This window comes from Mobula hypostoma, chromosome 16 (genome assembly GCF_963921235.1).
Source record: "Mobula hypostoma chromosome 16, sMobHyp1.1, whole genome shotgun sequence".
Taxonomy (NCBI): domain Eukaryota; kingdom Metazoa; phylum Chordata; class Chondrichthyes; order Myliobatiformes; family Myliobatidae; genus Mobula; species Mobula hypostoma.
In genome coordinates, this window is record NC_086112.1 from 5,954,859 (window position 1) to 5,976,044 (window position 21,186).

At 43.2% G+C, this 21,186-nt stretch overlaps 1 protein-coding gene across 1 annotated transcript in view; it reads right to left on the bottom strand.

The window, feature by feature from the left end:
- adgrv1 (adhesion G protein-coupled receptor V1) overlaps positions 1 to 21,186 on the bottom strand; it is a 514,329-nt gene that overhangs the window by 83,855 nt on the left and 409,288 nt on the right. Inside the window, exon 84 of the mRNA XM_063069242.1 lies at positions 18,656 to 18,834. Within this exon, the coding sequence (XP_062925312.1) occupies positions 18,656 to 18,834 (179 nt within the window). The remainder of the gene's footprint in view (positions 1 to 18,655; positions 18,835 to 21,186) is intronic.

The window sequence follows — 21,186 nt, forward strand, 5'->3', positions numbered from 1 at the left end:
GGCAGAGATTTCAACAACCTCATCTCTCAAGCTAAGAATCTGTATTTACCAGCAGGCTTTTCACCTTCTCAATCTATGTGTAGCAAGGTTTAAATGTCATTAGAGTGCAGATCAAGGATTAATTTTATTCACCATATGCATTTTCATATATTAGGAATTAGCTGGGCTGTGTTGGTCAAGGCATGACATGCAACAAAAAATGACATTTAACAATAATAATTGATAAAGAAATATATATAAAATAAAGTCAGAGGATAAAGTACGAGTATGAAATAAAATGTACATACATACATAGCTAGCTTCTTCAACCAGTACTGACAAAGGGTCTCAGCCCAAAACTTCGACTGTTTATTCCCCTCCATAGATGCTGCCTGACTTGATTAATAGAGAGTTCTACGTGGAAGTTGATTCAGCACAATGAAAGTCACGCTGCACGCCATTACATAGGTAAATAGTGGCATGGTGACTCACAATATTGTATTAATGTCTTTAAAAGGGAACAGAAATAATTCCAAATTCTGAAGTGTGCACATGTATAAAAGCTGGTTTAAAGAGTTTACAGCACAGTGCAATGATCGAAGTGATAGACAGAGGAGGGTTGGGGAGAAGCTAACTCCAATGGTTGATCAGATTAACTACCTGGGGGAAGAAACACTTAAGATGACATGGTTTATGTTTTAGTAGCCCTACAGCACCTTCTAGAAGCAAGCTTAGGGAAAAGGTAGTTTGCAGGATGGGTAGTGCCCACAAAAAGCAAGGATGTAATGTTGAGGCTTTATAAGGTACTGGTGAGGCTTCACTTAATGGTGTTGTGAGCAGTCTTGGGCCCTTTACCTAAGAAGTTGGAGAGGGTTCAAAGGAGGTTTACGAGAATGATTCCAGGAATGAAAGGTGTGATTGACGGCTGTGGCCCTGTACTCACTGGAATTCAGAAGTATAAGGGGTGGTCTCATTGAAACCTATTGAATGTTGAAAGGCCTCGATAGAGTGGATGTGGAGAGGACATTTCCTATAGTGAGGTAGTCTAGGACCAGAGGGCACACCCACAGAATAGAAGGATGCCATTTAGAATAGAGATGAGGAGGAATTTCCTTAGCCAGAGAGTGGTGAATCTGCAGAATCTGTTGCCACAGGCAGTTATGGAGGCTAAGTCATTGAGTTTACTTAAGGCAGAGGTTGATAGATCCCTGATTGGTCAGAGCATGACGGATACAGGGAGAAGGCAGGAGATTGGGACTGAGAGTGGAAATCGATCAGCCATGATGAAATGGTGGAGCAGACTTGATGGGCCAAATGCCTCATTCTGCCCCTGTATCTTATGGTCTATTGATTTATCCTGCCCACTTCTTTGTCAAGGAATACAAATTGAAACATCAAATATTAACACCTAACTCTGAGACCCACGTCTTAAAGTACATGGAACTTTTGATTTATACATTATTTGATTTATACATTTTGAAGCAGAGATCTGTCTATGCTTCTCTTATCATAAATGTTGCATCTGCTTCTCACTGAGGGTGAGCAGGAAGCTTGTAAATTTTTGCTGATATTCAAGCAAAGTAGTGGAAGAAGTGTTTTTCCAATGGTTTGCTGAGCTGTTGCTGAGTGAACTGTAATCCAATGCTGAAGGCTTGAATTGGTTTAACTGCAGGAGGGCTGTGACCAAGTAAAATACAAAGCCAAACAATAACAACCAAAAAATGTCAGATTCTAAATGAGAAAAGTTGCATCAGAAAATTGTATTCTTTTACAAAACTGCATCTTAATCTTAATAAACAGTACTGTGGAAAAATCTTAAGCACATATACATAGCTAGGGTGCCCAAGACTTTTGTTCAGTACTGTATTTGTCAACATGGAGCGGAGAGTGAGTTTGTAAATCTGGCAGGAACAAAGGATGTTGGGATTGGTGAGATGAAGTGCCGCAGGATGGGTGTGGGACAGGTGGCAGAGAAGGAGTGCCAGGGCGGGGCGGGGGGAATTTGGCACGGTTGCAGCCACACCCAGCCTTAAGACATCTGGCAAGGTCACTTGATTCCAAACAAATAGTTAATTGATCATTATAGAATGTCTCTGTGGTGGTTCCTGCTCCCTCCCCTCTCCCTTCCCTTTTTCCCGACAATGATTCAACCTCTCCCTGCCCCCTCCCCACTCTCAGTCCACAATAGAGACCCGTATCAGAATCAGCTTTATCATCATTCATACACATCATAAATTCCTTTTTGTGGCAGAGTAAAGTGCAATACATAAAATTACTACAATTATGTGCCTAAGGCCTTTGCACAGTACTGGATAAAAGTTTAAGCTTTGAATTGTCAAAGTTTAGACAAGAATGAAGGAGATGATTATTGGTGTTCTACGTTTGTAACAAATGACCATGATAGTTCTTGGCAAATTTTTCTACAGAATTGGTTTGCATCGCCTTCTTCTGGGCAGTGTCCTTACAAGACGGGTGACCCCAGCCATTATCAATACTCTTCAGACATTGTCTGCCTAGCATAAGTGGTCGCATAACCAGGACTTGTGATATGCACCAGCTGCTCATACGACCATCCACCACCTGCTCCTATCGTTTCATGTGACCCTGATCGGAGGATAAGCAGTTGCTACACCTCGCCCAAGGGTGACCTACAGGCTAGTGAAGGGAAGGACCGCTTTACCCTTCCCTTGGTAGAGACGAAACTACACTGTCACCATCAAGATAATTGGCCACTGAATTAATCTGAATTTCCATGAGAATTTGATTTCACTGTTTCATTTGGTAAGAGCTTATCTTTCTTGTCTGCCAACAACAACATCTGGCTGTGGATGTAACATCCAAGTATCCAGTTTGCTAAAAAAAACACTTGGGAATACTCTGCAGTCCCAGACACTGTATTTTCCAACTAAATGCTATTGCAAGTTTTCCATTAATCATCATAAGACCATAAGACATAGAGCAGAAATAGGTCATTCGGCCCATTAAGTCTGCTTCACCATTACATTGTGGCTGATTAATTATCCCTTTCAACCCTATGCTCCTGTCCTCTCTTTGTAAACTTTGACATCCAGACTAACCAAGAACCCTCTGCTTTAAATATACCCAATGTCTTGGCCTCCACAGCTGCCTTTGGCAATGAATTCCACAGATTCACCACCCTCTGACTAAAAAAATTCCTCCTCATCTCTGTTTGAAAAGGATGTTCTTGTATTCTGAGGTTGTGCCCTCTGGTCGTAGAAGAAATGGGAGATGGAATACAGTATAGATATGTGTATGGTTATGCACTTTAGGAGAAGGAATAAAAGGATAGACTATTTTCCAAATGGGGAGAAAATACAAAAATCAGAGGTGTAAAGGGACTAACAGTGCTTCTGCAGAACTCCCCGAAGGTTAACCTGCATGTTGAGTGTGTGGTGAGGAAGGCAAACACAATGTTGGCATTCATTTCGAGACGACTAAAATATAACTGCTTTACATAAAAGCTAATGTTAAAGCTTTATAAGGCTTTGGTCTGTTTGCACTTGGAGTATTGTAAGCAGCTTTGAGCCCCTAATCTAAGGAAAGATGTGCAGGTATTGGAGAGGGTCCAGAGGAGGTTCACAAGAATGATTTTTGAGAATGAAAGGTTAACATATGAGAAGCGTTTCATAGCTCTGGGCCTCACTCACTGAAGATTAGAAGAACGAGGAACAAACCTCATTGAAATCTGTCGAATATTGAGAAGTCTGGATAGAGTGGATGTGGGGTGGATGTTTTCTATAGTGGGTGAATCTAGGACCAGAGGACACTGGGACATCAACATAGAACAGAGATGAAGAGGAATTGCTTTAGCCAAAGGGAGGTGAATCTGTGGAATTCATTGCCATGGATGGCTGTGAAGGCTTAGTCATTGAGTACATTTAAAGCAGTGGTTGATAGGTTTTTGGTTAGTCAGGGTGTCAAAGGTTACCAGGAGAAGGCCGAAGGATGGGATTGAGAGGGATAATAAATCAGCCATGATGAAATGGCAGAGCAGCAAACTCAATGGACCAAGTGGCCTAATTCTGCTCCTATGTCTTATGGTTTTATGGTCTAACTCAGCCCTCAGCAACAAAACCAATCATAATAATATTTTTCCTTTATTGATAATTTACCAAGCCTTATGAGTTGCTGAAATTTATACTTAAAAACATATACAAAACCTTTTTATTTTTAAATCCAGTGTAAGTACAAGTTACAACATTGTTCAAAAGTTTGCAATTATGCTGCTGCATAGTATTAAAGATATTAACTCCTGCAGCACCTTGATTTTCTGGGTTCACACCACCTGAGAAGACATCTTTTTATGTTATGTAAGTGTTCATAATTGCTATGCATTATAAAATTCAGAACAGTCTGGTTTAATGTGGTATGATAATAACCAAGCCAAAAATACTCTCTTGTACTTTTTATAAAGTTACATGATACATCACAGCTTAATGACTACAAGTTTCCATTTGCAGCTGCTGAACTTTTCGCGATGGAAAAGGAACAACAATGGCTTGAATTCAAAACCACCACAGAAAAACACTGTCTGCTCTGCCCAGCCTGAGCTAGTTGGACAATCTGATAAAACAGCCACTGTCACGCTAAGAGGCAAAAAAAATACAACACTGGCTTTCTTTAGACTGACTTCACTTCAGTCTCAATCTCATGTGAATGCATTTTAATAAGGTCAAATGACATGACTAATGAATTTATTCTATGTAAAAACAATGAACCTTTCACTAAAAAGAGGTTCCTCAACCTTTTAAATTGTTGCATAGCATTAAATTCGCATAAAGGTAAAAGTTGGCTAATAATATCCATTGTGGATATTTAAGGAATTTGTCTTTAAAAAACCTTCAGAACTCAACATGCAGCTGAATAAAATGCTCAAATTGTCACTTCCTGAAACAGAGTTGCATTTGATTTTGGATAAATAACATTTTAAGTGCCTCATCACATCGGCTTGTCGTCTCCTCACCCCCTCAGCACCCTTCACGCACTGCCACTCTGTGCTTACACTCCGCACCTCACACCAACACTGTGCTACTCTGCTTCCGTCTGCCCGGCTACTCCCCAGAAGCAGTCCTCTTGCCAAGAGTCACTTTGTCATTTCCTGTCAGTCATCTTATCTACTGAAACTCCTGTGCCTAGTGTCACTTTAGGCACATACAATCAGTTTATAGCGGTTAGCACAATGCTTTACAGTATCAATGAGCTGAGTTCATTTCCCACCGCTGTCTGTAAGGAGCTTATACGTTCTCCCCTTGGCCATGTGGGTTTTCCCTGAGAGCTCTGCTTTCCTCCCACAGTCTAAAGGCGTACCGATTGGTAGATTGAACGGTCCCGGGGAACTACATCTGTGTGAAGTGCATCCAGCTGCAGCTCCTTGAAGACTGTGTTTGGGATCTGGAGCAGCATCCGGATAACCTTCGGCTTCTACGGAAGAGTGAGGAGATTAACGATCAGAGTTACAGGGAAGTAGTTACCTCCAAGTTGCAGGAGGCCGGTAGCTGGGTGATTGTCAGAAGAAATGGGACAGTGAATAGGCAGTCAGCGCAGAGCACCCCTGTGACCATTCCCCTCAATAACATAGGTATACCGTTTTGGATACTGTTGTGGGGGATGACCTCCCAGGGGAACGCCACGGAGACCAGGTTACTGGCACTGAGCATGGGTCCGTGGTGCAGAAGGGAGAGAGGGAGAAGAGGGAGAAGAGGGAGAAGAGGGGAGGGGTAGTGATAGGGGACTCAGTAGTTAAAGGAATAGACAGGAGAGTCTGTGAATATGAACAGGACAACCGGATGGTATGTTGCCTCCCAGGTGCCAGGGTCAGGGGCATCCCAGATCATGTCCACAGCACTTTGGAGTGAGAAGGAGTGCAGCCCAATGTCTTGGTACATATTGGTATCAATGACGTAGGCAGGAAAAGCAAAGAGGTCCCGAAGAGAGAATTCAGAGAGCTAGGTAGAAAGCTGGCAAGGGTAGTAATTTCTCAATTGCTACCTGCGCCACACCCAGTGAGGATAGAAACAGGATGATTTGGCAGCTACAGAACCTATAAAAAATATTCACGCCCCCCCCCGGAAGTTTTCATGTTTTATTGTTTTACAACATTGAATCACAGTGGATTTAATTTGGCTTTTTTGACACTGATCGACAGAAAAGCCTCCTTTGTGTCAAAGTGAAAACAAATTTCTACAAATTGGTCTAAATTTACCACAATTATTAAACATAAAATAATTGATTGCATAATTACTCTCCCCCTTCAAGTCAGTATTTAGTAGATGCACCTTTGACAGCAATTACAACCTTGAGTCTGGGTCTCCATCAGCTTTGCACATCTGGACACTGCAATTTTTCCCCATTCTTCTGTATAAAATTGCTCAAGCTCTGTTCAGGTTGCATGGGGATCGTGAGTGAACAGGCTTTTTCAAATCTAGCCACAAATTCTCAATTGGATTGAGGTGTGGACTCTGACTTGGCCACACCAGGACATGGACTTTGTTGTTTTGAAGCCATTCCTGTGTAGCTTTGGCTTTATGCTTGGGGTCATTGTGTTGCTGGAAAACAAAACCCTCTCCCAACTTAAAGTTCTCTTGCAGACTGCATCAGGTATTCCTCCAGGATTTCTCTGTATTTTGCTACATTCATTTTACCCTCTGCCTTCACAAGCCTTCCAGGGCCCGCTGCAGTGAAGCATCCCCACAGCATGATGCAGCCACCACCATGCTTCATGGTAGGGATGGTATGTTTTTGATGATGTGTGGTGTCTGGCTCATGATGGCCAAAAAGCTCAATTTTGGTTTTATCAGACTATAGACCCTTTTTCCAGCTGACTCCAGTCTCCCTCATGCCTTCTGGCAAAATCAAGCCAAGACTTCATGTGAGATTTTTCAAAAGTGGCTTTCTCTTTGCCACTCTCCCATAAAGTTGTGACAGGTGAAGTACCCGGGCAACAGTTGTTGTATGCCCAGTCTCTCCCGTCTTAGCCACTAATGCTTGTAACTCATCCAGAGTTGTCATAGGTGTCTTGGTGGCCTCCCTCACTAATCCCCATCCTACACGGTCACTCAGTTTTTGAGGACAGCCTGCTGTAGGCAGATTTACAGCTATACCATATTCTTTCCGATTCTTGATGATTGACTAAACTGTACTCCAAAGGATATTCAGTGACTTGGAAATTTTCTTGTATCCATCTCCTGACTTGTGCTTTTCGATAACCTTTTTATGGAGTTACTTGGCATGTTCTTTTGTCTTCATGGTGTAGTTTTTGCCAGGGTACTGACTTACCAGCAGTTAGTCCTTCAGATACAGGTGTATTTTTACTACAATCAATTGAAACACCTTGACTGCACACAGATTCCAAAAACAGATCTCTATTTAAATAATTACTTGACTTCTAAAACCAATTGGCTGCCCCAGTGCTGATTTGGTGTGTCATATTATTGGTGTATACTTATGCAATCAATATTTTTGTGTTTCATATTTGTGATTAATTTAGATCACTTTGTAGAGATCTGTTTTCACTTTGACAGAAAGGAGTCTTTTTTTGTTGATCAGTGTCAAAAAAGCCAAATTAAATCCACTGTGAATCAATTGTAAAACAATAAAACATGAAAACTTCCAAGGGGGGCTGAATACTTTTTATAGGCACTGTAAACACATGGCTGAGAAGCTGGTGCAGGGGGCAGGGTTTCAGTATCTTGTATCACAGGGATCTCTTCTGGGGGAGGTATGACCTGTACAAAAGTGAGGGGTTGCACCTTACCCCGAGGAGGAACAATATTCTTGCGGGCAAGTTTGTTAGAGCTGTTGGAGAGGGTTTAAACTAATTTGACAGGGGGATGGGAACTGGAATGAAGGGACTCAGGATAGGATGGATGGTTAAAAAGCAAAGATAGCTTGCAGTCAGACTGTCAGGACGGACAGGCAGATGATCGAACAAAATTGCAGGCAGCAGGATGAGCCTCAGTGCATAAGGGATGAAGAATCAGTGCATAAGGATGCAGAATCAAAAGGGCTGCACATAGAGTACTCAAAGTGTTATATCTCAATGCATGGAGTGTAAGAAATATGGTGGATGGTTTTATTGCACTTTTACAGACTGTCGAGTATGATGTGGCCATCACTGAATCGTGGTTGAAGGATGTTTGGAATTTGGAGCTGAATGTTCAAGGTTATACATTGTATTGGAGGGAGAGGAAGGTAGGCAGAGGGGGTGGTGTGGCTCTGCTGGTAAAGAATGGCATCAAATCAGTAGAAAGATGTGACATAGAATTGGAAGATGTTGAATTCTTGTGGGTTGAGTTAAGAAACTATAAGGGTAAAAGGACCCTGATGGCAGTTTTATACAGGCCTCCAAACAGTAGATGGGATGGGAAGCAGAAAAGATATGCCAAAGGGGCTATGCTATGATAGTCATGAACGATATTAACATGCAAGTAGATGGGTAAAATCAGGTTGCTAAGAGATCTCAAGAGGGTGAATTTGTTGAATGCCTACAAGGTGGCTTTCTAGAGCAGCTTGTCACTGAGCCCGCTAGGGGATCTGCTATACTAGATTGGGTGTTGGGTAATGAACTGGAGTTGATTAAGTAGCTTAAGGTAAAGGAACCCTTAGAAGGCATTGATCACAATATGATTGAGTTCAACTTGAAATTTGATAAAGAGGAAGTAAAGTGTGACGTAGCAGTACTTTAGTGGAGTAAAGGAAATACTTGTGGCATCAGAGAGGAGTTGGCCAGGGTAAATTGGAAGGAGATGCTGGCAGGGATGACAGCAGAGCAGCAATGGCTTGAGTTTCTGGGAAAAATGACGAACGTGCAGGATAGATGTATTCCAAAAACCAAGAAATACTTGAATGGCAAAATAGTACAACCATTGCTGACAAGGGAAGTCAAAGCTAATGTAAGAACACGAGAGAGGGCATACAACAAAGCAAAAATTAGCAGGAAGATAGAGGATTGGGACACTTTTAAAAACCTCCAGAAAGCAACTAAAAGGATCATTCAGAGGAAAAAGATAAAACATGAAAGCAAGCTAGCAAACAATATCGAGGTGGACAGAAAAAGATTTATCAAGTATGTAAAAATAAAAGAGGGATGAGAGTGGATATAGGTTTGCTAGAAAATGAGGCCGGAGAAATAATAATGGGGACAAGAAGATGGCAGATGAACTAAATAAGTATTCTGCATCAGTCTTCCCTGTGGAAGACACTAGCAGTGTGCCAGATGTTGAAGAATGTGAGAGAAGAGAACAGTGTGTAGTTACAATTATAAGGGAAAAGGTGCTTAAAAAGCCTGGATGCGAAAAGAGGAGGGTTGGGCATAGGGCTAGCAACCCCATCCTGTAATAACCCAGAGCTACAGAAACGCCAGCAGAGGCTCCAAAGACCTCATTTCTGCGAGAGGAAGGGTCTTCACCTGGAAGATATATGAAGTCATGTGATGAAAGCGGAAGGTACAGGGATAATGCCCCAGTGAGGGTGATGGGCACAAGAAGAAGGAGGAGCTCAGGTCCAGAGTAACAATCATTTCATTCTCTATTATATTCACGAACTGAATCTTGAATCTTGAATTAAGCTAATGCAATATGCAGGCACGTCCTCTCAAATTATTGAGGGTCTCAAATCATTATTGGTAGAATCTCAGGTGGCGATGAGAGGGCATACAGGAGTGAGATATACCAGCTAGTGGAGTGGTGCTGCAGCAACAACCTGGCACTCAATGTCAGTAAGACGAAAGAGCTGATTGTGGACTTCAGGAAGGGTAAGACGAAGGAACACATACCAATTCTCATAGAAGAATTAGAAGTGGAGAGAGTGAGCAGCTTCAAATTCCTGTGTGTCAAGATCTCTGAGGATCTAACCTGGTCCCAAGATATTGATGTAGTTGTAAAGAAGGCAAGACAGTGGCTATACTTTATTAGGAGTTTGAAGAGATTTGGCATGTCAACAAATACACTCAAAAACTTCTACAGCTGTACCATGGAGAGCATTCTGACAGGCTGCATCACTGTCTGGTATGGAGGGGCTACTGCACAGGACTGAACGAAGCTGCAGAAGGTTGAAAATCTAGTCAGCTCCATCTTGGGTAGTAGACTACAAAGTACCCAGGACATCTTCAGGGAGTGGTGTCTCAGAAAGGCAGTGTCCATTATTAAAGACCTCCAGCACCCAGGGCATGCCCTTTTCTCACCGTTACCATCAGGTAGGAGATACAGAAGCCTGAAGGCACACACTCAGCGATTCAGGAACAGCTTCTTCCCCTCTGCCATCCGATTCCAAAATGGACATTGAATCTTTGGATACTACTTCAATTTTTTGTTAATATACAGTATTTCTGTTTTTGCACATTTTTTAATCTATTCAATATATATAACTGATTTACTTGTTTATCTATTATTATTATTTTTTCTTTGTTAGATTATGTATTGCATTGAACTACTGCTGCTGTTAACAAATTTCACATCATATGCCAGTGATAATAAACCTGATTCTGATTCTGAATTTCAAATTATTAGGTAATTTGTAATCTTGCACTTATATTGTGAAATCACTAATGATTTTTTTTTAAATGTGCAGTTTCTTAATAAATTAAAACAGTTTAAAATGAAAGGCAAGGGGTCTGTTGTCAGCATAAATCAAGTTCAAGTCCAACTTCGAGGTCGGCTAGCTCCATGGCTGCAGTGTTGAACTGGCTCTGTGGCTGTGGACTCTTGCGTGCGCGTACACACACACACACACACACACACACACACACACACACACACACAGGAATTCAGTATCTATTGGCAAACAAATAGTCCAATGATGAGTGGGCCCATTAAAGAATTCAATGGGTGCTTCCACATCAATATTAAGGGCACTTTGCATGATTTTTTTTACAGAATCCTATTTGAAAAAATCACACGCATGATTGCACATGCCTTTTCTTTAAATAATCACGTGCAATAATGGAGAAATCCAGATGATTTCTCAAAGAATCCAATTTAGTTTAAACTGGTGTCTAAGCATTGACCATGTCTAATAGGGAATGTAAATACTATTCTCTCGCCTTGTTAGGGGGTGTTGGAGCTTTTGAAATGCATAATGGTGGATAAAGCCCCAGCACCTGACCAAATGTATCCTGGAATGCTTTGGACGCAAAGGAGGAGAATGCTGGGGCCTTGGGAGAGATTTTTGTATCTAGCTCTGGCTGACATTATATTTTAATTATATTTTACAGTCCAGAAATTAGACATCTTGGATAGCCATAAGCTGTTTGTCAAAGCATCGCATGAAGCTTGAGAATTATGATCAGAGTATCACTGATTTACCATGTCACCGGGGCATTGAAAATACTTCACTCCAGTGCACACAGGCATTTTACGACTGAAAAATATATTGGATAATTGTATATCTCAAAAGCAAGAGTGAATCAAATAATTTTGATGATGGTTGAGGGAAGACTGTTTAAGTTTCTGGGCAACACAGCAGCGTAGTGGTTAGCATAATCACTTCACAGTACCAGTGATCATCGATCAGGGTTCAATTCCCACTGCTACTTGTAAGCAGTTTGTACGTTCTCCCCATGACCATGTGGGTTTCCTCCGGGTGCTCCAGTTTCCTCCCACATTCCAAAGACGTACCATTAGAGTTAGGGTTAGTAAGTTGTTGGCATGCTATATTGATGCTACAATTATGGCGACAATTGCAGGCTGCTCCCAGCACAATCCTTGCTCATTTGATGCAAACGATGCATCGCACTGTATTTTTGATGTTTCGATTTACATGGGACAAATAAAAGCTAATATAAGGCATGACACGAGGAAATCTGCAGATGCTGGAATTTTAAGCAACACACATAAAAGTTGCTGTGAACGCAGCAGGCCAGGCAGCATCTCTAGGAAGAGGTACAGTCGACATTTCGGGCCGAGACCCTTCGTCAGGACTAACTGAAAGAAGAGCTAGAAAGAGATTTGAAAGTGGAAGGGGGAGGGGGAGATCCGAATCCTGTCTCCTCCTATCATTTCAGATCTCCCCATGGGCACTAGTCTATCCAACATTGAGGACACTTTCAAAAGACAGTGCTTCAAAAATGCAGCATCCATCATTATGGACCCCCATTACCCAGGACATGCCCTCTTCTCACTGCTACCATCAAGTAAGGGGTACAGGAGTCTGAAGACACACATATATTTTAAGAACAGCTTCCTCCCCTCCGCCATCAGATTATTGAATGGACAACAAACCTGTGAGCACTACCTTTACTCCCTGTATACCCATGACTGTATCACCACCCACAGCTCCAATCTGCTAATTAAATTTGTTGACAACACTACGTTGATTGGCCTTATCTCAAACAATAATGAGGTGGCCTACAGGGAAGAAGTCATCTCTCTGACACAGTGGTGTCAAGAAAACAACCTCTCCCTCAATGTCGCAAAAACAAAGGAACTGGTTGTGGATTACAGGAGGAATGGGGACGGGCTAACCCCTACTGACATCAATGGATCCAGGGTTGACAGGCTAAACAGCTTTAAGTTCCTCAGCAGCCACATCAGCGAGGACCTCACATGGTCTGTTCACACCAGCTGTGTGGTGACAAAGGCACAACAGCACCTCTCTCACCTCAGATGGTTGAGGAAGTTTGGTATGGGCCCCCAAATTCTAAGACCTTTCTACAGGGGCACAATTGAGAGCATCCTGACTGGCTGATCACCGCCTGGTATGGGAACTGTACCTCTCTTAATTGCAGGACTCTGCTGAGAGTGGTGCAGACAGCCCAGCGCAACTGTAGCTGTGAACTTCTCATGATTCAGGACATTTAAAAGGACAGGTGTGTAAAAAGGGCCTGTAGGATCATTGGGGACCCAAGCCATCCCAACCACAATCTATTCCAGCTGCTACCACCTGGGAAGTGGTACTAAAAGTCAGGACCAACAGGCTCCGGGACAGCTTCTTCCACCAGGCCATCAGACTGATGAACTCGCGCTGATTGGCGTGTACTCTATTTTACATTGACTGTTCTATTTATTATAAATTATTATACATTACTATGATTGCACATTGCACATTTAGATGGAGGCATAATGTAAAGATTTTTACTCCTCATGTATGTGAAGGACGTAAGAAATAAAGTCAATTCAATTCAGTACATTTTTAATCTCTTTTTGTACTACTTATTTAATTTAATTATATATAGTCTTATTGTAATTTGTAGATTTTTATTATGTATTGTACTGAACTGCCTTTGTAAAACAACAAATTTCACGATATATGCCAGTAATAGTAAAACTTTCTGAATCTGATACGCTTATTTCTCTTCATTTAATCTCTTCTATCCTTATGGTGTGACAGAAATTGAGATTGTTGAATTCTCTTTTAACACAGCAGAGACAATTCAGCCAAGCTAACTGAACATTTCAGATCCATATCTGCCCTGTGTTGTGCGTGACTCTGGGTTTCACACCTTGGCCCTGGAGTTATGTCCTTTCATTTGGCTGCATTCATGGGTATTCATGTATGGTTGAATTAAACCTGAACTTGCGTATCACCACATTTTGCCAAATCTCTAACTGCTTCAAAGAGGCGCCTCTGAAAGTGCACATGGGAAATATGAGAAGGATATTCAAATTACTTCTACTGATTGTGAAAGAATGCAAATGCTTGCTTGGGAAGGATAACAAAATTCCTTCCACTGTTTTGTTCAGAAAATTAAATAAGTGGTCTGATAAGGTTGCAATTAAGAGAAAACAAATAATCTTAATGCAAAGTATTCACTAATGAATTTTGGTTTCTCATGGAATCACCATTTAAGTTGGTCATTGAAAAAAGCTGAGTGTATGAAACAAAGTAGATGCACCAAAAAATGATTTCAACGCTATATCTTCATCACAAGGTGAAAAAAAAATGCAGACTGTACAATTAGGGAACACCAATGGCTTTGACTGGAAAATCCTACAAAGAGCATTGGATTCAGCCCAATACATCATAGGTAAAGCCTTCCCAACAAAGGAGCCCATCCACATGAAATGCTGTCGTAGGAAAGCTGCATTCATCATCAGAGATCCTCACTAATCAGGCCATGCTTTCTTCTCACAAACAAGAGAAAATTTGCAGACACTGGAATTCCAAGCAACACACACAAAATGCTGGAGGAACTCAGCAGGCCAGGCAGTGTCTATGGAAAAGAGTAAACAGTTGACGTTTCAGGCTGAGACCCTTCATCAGGACTAAAGATGATGAGTCAGAGTTAGAAGGTGGGGGGGGGGGAGAGAAAGAAACACAAGCTGATAGGTGAAACCGGGGAGGGGGGAGGGGGTGGGGTGAGGTAAAGAGTTGTTTGGTGAGAGAGAGATACAGGGCTGGAGAAAGGAGAATCTGGTAGAAAAGGATAGGAGTCCATGGAAGAAAGAAAATGGGGAGGAGCAACTGAGGAAGGTGATGGGCAGGTAAGGCGTTAAGGTGAGAGGGGGAAAGGGAATGGGGAATTACGAAAGCGGGGCATTACCAGAAGTTAGAGAAATCAATGTTCCTGCCATCAGGTTGGAGGCTATCCAGACGGAATATAAGGTGCTGCTCCTCCAACCCAAGTGTGGCCTCACTGCGACAGTAGAGGAGGCCATAGACTGTCATGTTGGAATGGGAATGTATATTAAAATGGGTGGCCACTGGGAGAACCCACTTTTTCTGGTGGATGGAGCATGGGGGCTCAGTGAAGTGGTCTCACAATCTAGGGTCTCACCGATATACAGGAGGCCACACCAGGAGCATCAAATACAGTAGATGACCCCATCAGACTCACAGGTGAAGTGTTGCCTCACCTGGAAGGACTGTTTGGGGGCCTGAACGGTAGTGAGGGAGGAGGTGTAGGGACGGTTGTAGCACTTGTTCCGCTTGCAAGGTTAAGTGCCAGGAGGGAGATCAGTGGGGAGGGACAAATGGATAAGGGAGTTGCATAGGGAGCGATCCTTGCAGAAAGCAGAAAGCGGAGTGTGGGGGAGAGAAGATGTGTTTGGTGGTGGGATCCTGTTGGAGATGCTCCTCTCTTCTCGCTGTTGACTTCAGTTAGAAGGTACAGGAACCTCAGGACTTGCACCACCAGATTCAGGAACAGTTACTACCTCTCAACCATCAGGTTCTTAAATAGAAGGGGATAACTTCACCTATTTGCCCCACCAATGAAATGTTCCCACAACAGTGTTCTCAGTTTAAAGACTCTTTATTGCATTATATCATTCTTGTTATTTATTGCTATTTATTTACATTTTCATTGCACAGTTTGTTGTCTTCTGCACTCTGGTTGATTTTCACTACCCACAGGAAGATGAATCTCAGGGGTACATATGGTGACGTCTATGTACTTTGAAAATAAAATTTACTTTGAACTTTGAGGAGGACGTACAGGAGCCTGAGGATCCACAATCAACGTTCTCGGAACAGCTTCGTCCTTCTGCCATCAGAATTCTCAAAGTCCTCAATCCCAACCTCATTATTCCTCTTTTGCACCATTTGTTTATCTTCATTGGTATGTCACCAAAGATTCCACCAAATTTCAGCAGATGGTGGAGAGGCTTGCATCACAATCTGGTGTGGAGACTCCACTGCACAGGACCGGAAGATGCTGCGGAGGGTTGTAGTCTCAGCCAGCTCCATCACAGGCACAACACTCCCCTCCATCAAGGACATCTCCAAGAGGCTGTGCCTCAAGAAGGTGACATTCATCATTAAGGACCCTTACCATCTGGGACATGCCCTCTTCTCATTACTATCAACAATACACACACTCAGTATTTTAGAAATAACTTCTCCTTGTCTGCCATCAGATTTTTGAACCATCCGTGAACACGTGAATACTGTCTCTCTATTCCTCTTAGACCATAAGACCATAACACACAGGAGCAGAAGACGGCCATTCGGCCCATCGAGTCTGCTCCGCCATTTTATCATGAGCTGATCCATTCTCCCATTTAGTCCCACTCCCCCGCCTTCTCACCATAACCTTTGATGCCCTGGCTACTCAGATACCTATCAATCTCTGCCTTAAATACACCCAATGACTTGGCCTCCACCGCTGCCTGTGGCAACAAATTCCATAGATTCACCACCCTCTGACTAAAAAAACAGGAAATAAATTTCTTTGCATTTCTGTTCTGAATGGGCGCCCTTCAATCCTTAAGTCATGCCCTCTCGTACTAGACTCCCCCATCATGGGAACCAACTTCGCCACATCCACTCTGTCCATGCCTTTCAACATTTGAAATGTTTCTAAGAGGTCTCCCCTCATTCTTCTAAACTCCAAGGAATACAGTCCAAGAGCGATCAAACGTTCCTCATATGCTAACCTCTCATTCCCAGAATCATTCTAGTGAATCTCCTCTGTACCCTCTCCAACGTCAGCACATCCTTTCTTAAATAAGGATGTCCTATTTATTTATTTATTGTAACGCATAGTGATTATTATTTCTTGCACTGTATTGCTGCCACAAAACAATAAATTTCATGACATATGTCAATGGTAATGAACCTGATTCTGATTCTGTGATTGCTGAGACATCAGAGGCAGATACTCAGTTCCACAGGTCAGGTGTGAGAAGTAGCTAGGCCTGACTGAGGCGGCAGTCTGTAGACGGCCCTGAAACCATCGTAACTTCCATAAAGTTGTCAAGGTCACTGATTAAAGCTGTCAGGATTTCCAAAGTTAACTGGATATTAACTTTCAATCATTGCTCAGATTCTAATAAAATTAATCACGGTTTCACCTATAAATAGTTTGTGACTAATCCCAGTTTTCTAGTTGCTGTCTGAACTCTTGGATCGAGGAGAATATACTTCGATGACATCGTATATGCTGCAATAAAATAGTTAGCAGACTTTTAACGAAAACAATACTTCTCCACTGTGAAGTAGAGAGCAAATGCTTCATAAGACCATAAGACATAGGAGTGGAATTAGGCCATTCATCCCTTCGAGTCTGCTCCTCATTTCAACGTGACTGATTTATTCTCCTTCTCAACCCCATTCTCCTGCCTCCTCTCCTTAATCTTTGATGCCCTGGCTAATCAAGAACATATCAACCTCCACTCAAAGATTTGACTCCACATCCCTCTGTGGCAATGAATTCAATAGTTTAACCACCTTCTGGCTAAAGTATTTCCCTCTGTTCTAAAGGGATGTCCTTGTATTCTAAAGCTGTGCCCTCTGGTCCTGGAGACCACCCCCACCCCCCCAACCCACTATTGGAAACATCCTTTCTGTGTCCATTCTATCTAGGCTTTTCAATATTTGATAGGTTTCAATGAGATCTCCCCTTACTCTGAGATAGATATTCCTTTCAATTCTTGTTTAATACCAAGCACCAGAACTGTCATATGCAAAAGGCTGTGCGTGTATGTTTGAAGCGTTTGCATCTGAGACAGCGGGGGAGGGTGTGCAGGAAGAGGCTAAATTGATGTCGGATTGACGCAGTTTTTCATGCTAAAGTACAAACAGGAAGTGGTTAATTCTTCACCACACGCATAAATAGCAACTTGGCCTAATTCTACTGTTGACAAAAATTGTCCGCACCCTGTTCAACTACGGGAAATCACAATCAGGCCTGAACAAAACTGTGTACTGTACAGAACACCAGAATGCAGTTCATGTTTCAGATTCTGTTGTATTGCTGTCATTCTTTAATCATGAAAAATAATTATAAAGAACCACCATAATATTCCTTATTTTTGTTTGATTCACGCATTCATGTGAAGGTAAATGAAAATTTGGCTTATGTGCTTCCTAGTCAAAAATAGAGAACATAGAACATTACAGCACAAATACATACAAAGCACTGAAGAGTGACATAACAGAAAATAGAACACTACAGCCCTTCAGCCCACAATGTTGTGCCAACTTTTTAACCTACTCTAAGATCAATCAACTTCCCAGTTCTTTACTTCGCCCCTCCGCCTCCTGGTTTCACCAATCACCTTGTGTTTCTCTCTCCCCTCCCCTCACCTTTTAACTCTACCCCTCAGCTTTTCTCTTTAGTCCTGCCAAAGCGTCTCGGCCCAAAACATCGACTGTACTCTTTTCTATAGATGCTGCCTGGCCTGCTGAGTTCCTCCAGCATTTTGTGCGTGTGGCTTCGGATTTCCAGCGTCTGCAGATTTTGTCTTGTCTAAGATCAATCTAACCCTTTCCTCTCACCTCACCCTCCATTTTTCATTCATCCATGTGCTTATCTAAGAGACTCTTAACTGTCCCTAAAGTATCTGCCTCCACCATCGTCCCTGGCAGTGCATTCATCATACTCATCACCCTTAGTGTAAAAAATCTACCTCTGAATTCCCCTCATGCTTTCCTCCATTCACCTTAAAGTTATGTTATATTAGCACATATCCCACATTAGCCATTGCTGCCCTGAGAAAAAGGTGCTAGCCATCCTCTCTAGCTATGCCTCGTATCATCTTACACACTCTCATCTTCCTTTGCTCGAAAAAGAGAAGCCCTAGCGTGCTCAACCTTTCCTCCTGAGATATTATCTCTAATCCAGGCAGCATCCTGGTAAATCCACTCTGCGTCCTCTGTAAAGCTTCCACACCTCTCCTGGAATGAGGTGACCAGGGCTGAATATAATACTCTAAGTCTCCGGAAATGACATGGGTTTGCAATCTTTCAGATGTCATTTATGGACACTTGCCATACTTACACATCACCATGTACCGAGCCATAAACTTCTTGCATGGTCCAGTTGTAACCCCCTCGCAATATAATTACAAGCAAGGCCACGGCAAAGGCAGGTAAACCCCAACTCAGGGTGAAGAAGAGCAGGTATCGTCGATCCGTGTGTTCATCATTCATCACAAGCACCTGCCAGAAATTGACGGACTAAAGGTAAGAAAAAGAATAATTTGTTAGTTAAAGTTTATTGTCACCTGACTGTACAACCAACAAAACAATGTTCCTCTGGACAATGACGCACCCACAAAACATTTATCTCACACAGCACAGAAACCAAAATATTACTATAAGTAAGTTAATAAAATATAACTCAAATGCATCTCATGCACAGCATAGGTAAACAGTAAACATACAACAGTACAGTAAACAATAAACAGCTTGGTCTCCTAGTGGATACCTCAGTGGTGGCAGGGTATTCATTAGTCTCACAGCTTGAGAGAAGGAACTGTTACCCAGTCTGGTAGTCTAGTTCTGATGCTTCTGTACCACCTTCCTGACGGTAGTAGGTCAAAGAGATTGTGGGATAGTTGGAAGGGATCCTCCACAATGCTTTGGGCCATTTGTTTGCAATGCTCCCAGTAAATGTAAATGGGGAAGGAGATCCCAGTAATCCTTTCGGTGGTTTTTACTGTCTTCTGCAGGGTCTTGCGGTCCGATGCCTTGCAGCTTCCATACCACACAATAATGCAGCCAGACAGGAAACTCTTGGTGGTGCTGCTGCAGAAAGGAGCTAGAAGGGGGTGTGGGGAACCTCGCACACCTCAATCTCCTCAGAAAGTGTCGACGCTGCTGTGCTTTCCTGACTAGTGAGGGGATGTTGTGGGTTCAGGTTAGACCATCTGTTACGTGCACACCAAGGGACTTTGTGCTCTTCACTCTCCCCGCGGCAGAGCCATTGATGTGCAAAGGAGAGTGGGTGACCTGTGCCTTCCTGAAGTCCACATCACCTCTGTTGTCTTGTCCATGTTGAGACTCCGGTTGTGGCTCTCACGCCATTTGACAAACCCCTCTGTCTCCTTTCTGTATGCTGACTCATCATCGTTGCTGATGAGGCCAACCACTGTAGTATCGTCAGTGAATTGATGATGCAGTTTGAGCTAAATCTCGCAGAGCAGACATGAGTCAGCAGTGGACTGAGCACACAGCCCTGGGGGGGGGGGGGGAGAGGGGCAGCAATGCACAGCAAGATGGAGCTGGAGATGCTGCTGCTGCCAACTCAGACTGACTGGGTCTTCTCATCAAGAAGTCCAAATTCCAGTTACAGAGAGGGACATTGAGTCCCAACGAGATAGCATTACCACCAGCTTCTGAGGGATGATTGTGTTAAATGTCGAGTTGAAGGCGATGAGCAATGCCTGGAGTACGAGGCATCATTTTGTAGGTGGGACAGGATGGAGCAGAGGGCTCGGGTTATGACATCATCAGTGGACCAGGTGAACTGGAAAGGGTCCAATGTAGCTGGAAGGTGGGATTTTGCATGATCCATTCAGCCACTGTAATCATTTAGGCCAACTGCCATCGCTCTCTTGGGCACTGGAATAATGGTGGCTGCTTTGCAGCCTGCACAGAGAGTGGACTGTTTCAAAGAGATATTAAAGATATCCGTTAGCTGGGTCACGCAATCTGTCAACACCTGACAGGCTGCCTCTGGCACATCTGGGACTGAATCAGTCATTGACACAAATGGCAGATGTCATTGTATGCTTTACTGTAGATGTGATAAATAAATCTCAATCTGAATGGGAACTGAGGTGACACTAATTGCAAACGTCACAGCCCATGTTATTGTACCAATTCTTTAACGTACTCCAAGTTCAATCTAGCACAGGAGTTTGCTGCCTGGCGTCCACAGTCCCCTTGCTTAATGGCAGTGGTTCATGGCATAAAAACAGCTGGGAACCCCTGATCCAAAGCTTCTTTCCCATGGAATTCTCCATTTTCTTTTCATCCATGTGCCTATGTCTCTTCAATGACACTAATATATTTGACTGTACCTTACGCTGGCAGTGTGTTGCATGCACCCACCTCTGACGTCCCACCCCTCTCTGAAGTCCCGCCTGCCTCTGACATCCCACCCACCTCTGACATCCCGCCCACCTCTGACATCCCGCCCACCCACCTCTGACAACCCACCCCTCTGACGTCCCACCCATCTCTGACGTCCTGCCTGCCTCTGACATCCCACCCACCTCTGACAACCCACCCACTTCTAACATCCCGCCCATCTCTAACTTCCCACCCACCCACCTCCGACATCCTGCCCGCCTCTGACAACCCACCCCTCTCTGACGTCCCACCCCTCTGACAATCCACCCACCTCTGACGTCCCACCCCACTCTGACATCCCACCCACCTCCGCCCTCCCACCCACCTCTGACATCCCACCCACCTCTGACATCCCACCAAGCTCTCTGACATCCCACCCACCCATCTCCGACATCCCGCCCACCTCTGACATCCCACCCACCTCTCTGATGTCCCACCCACCTGTGACATCAC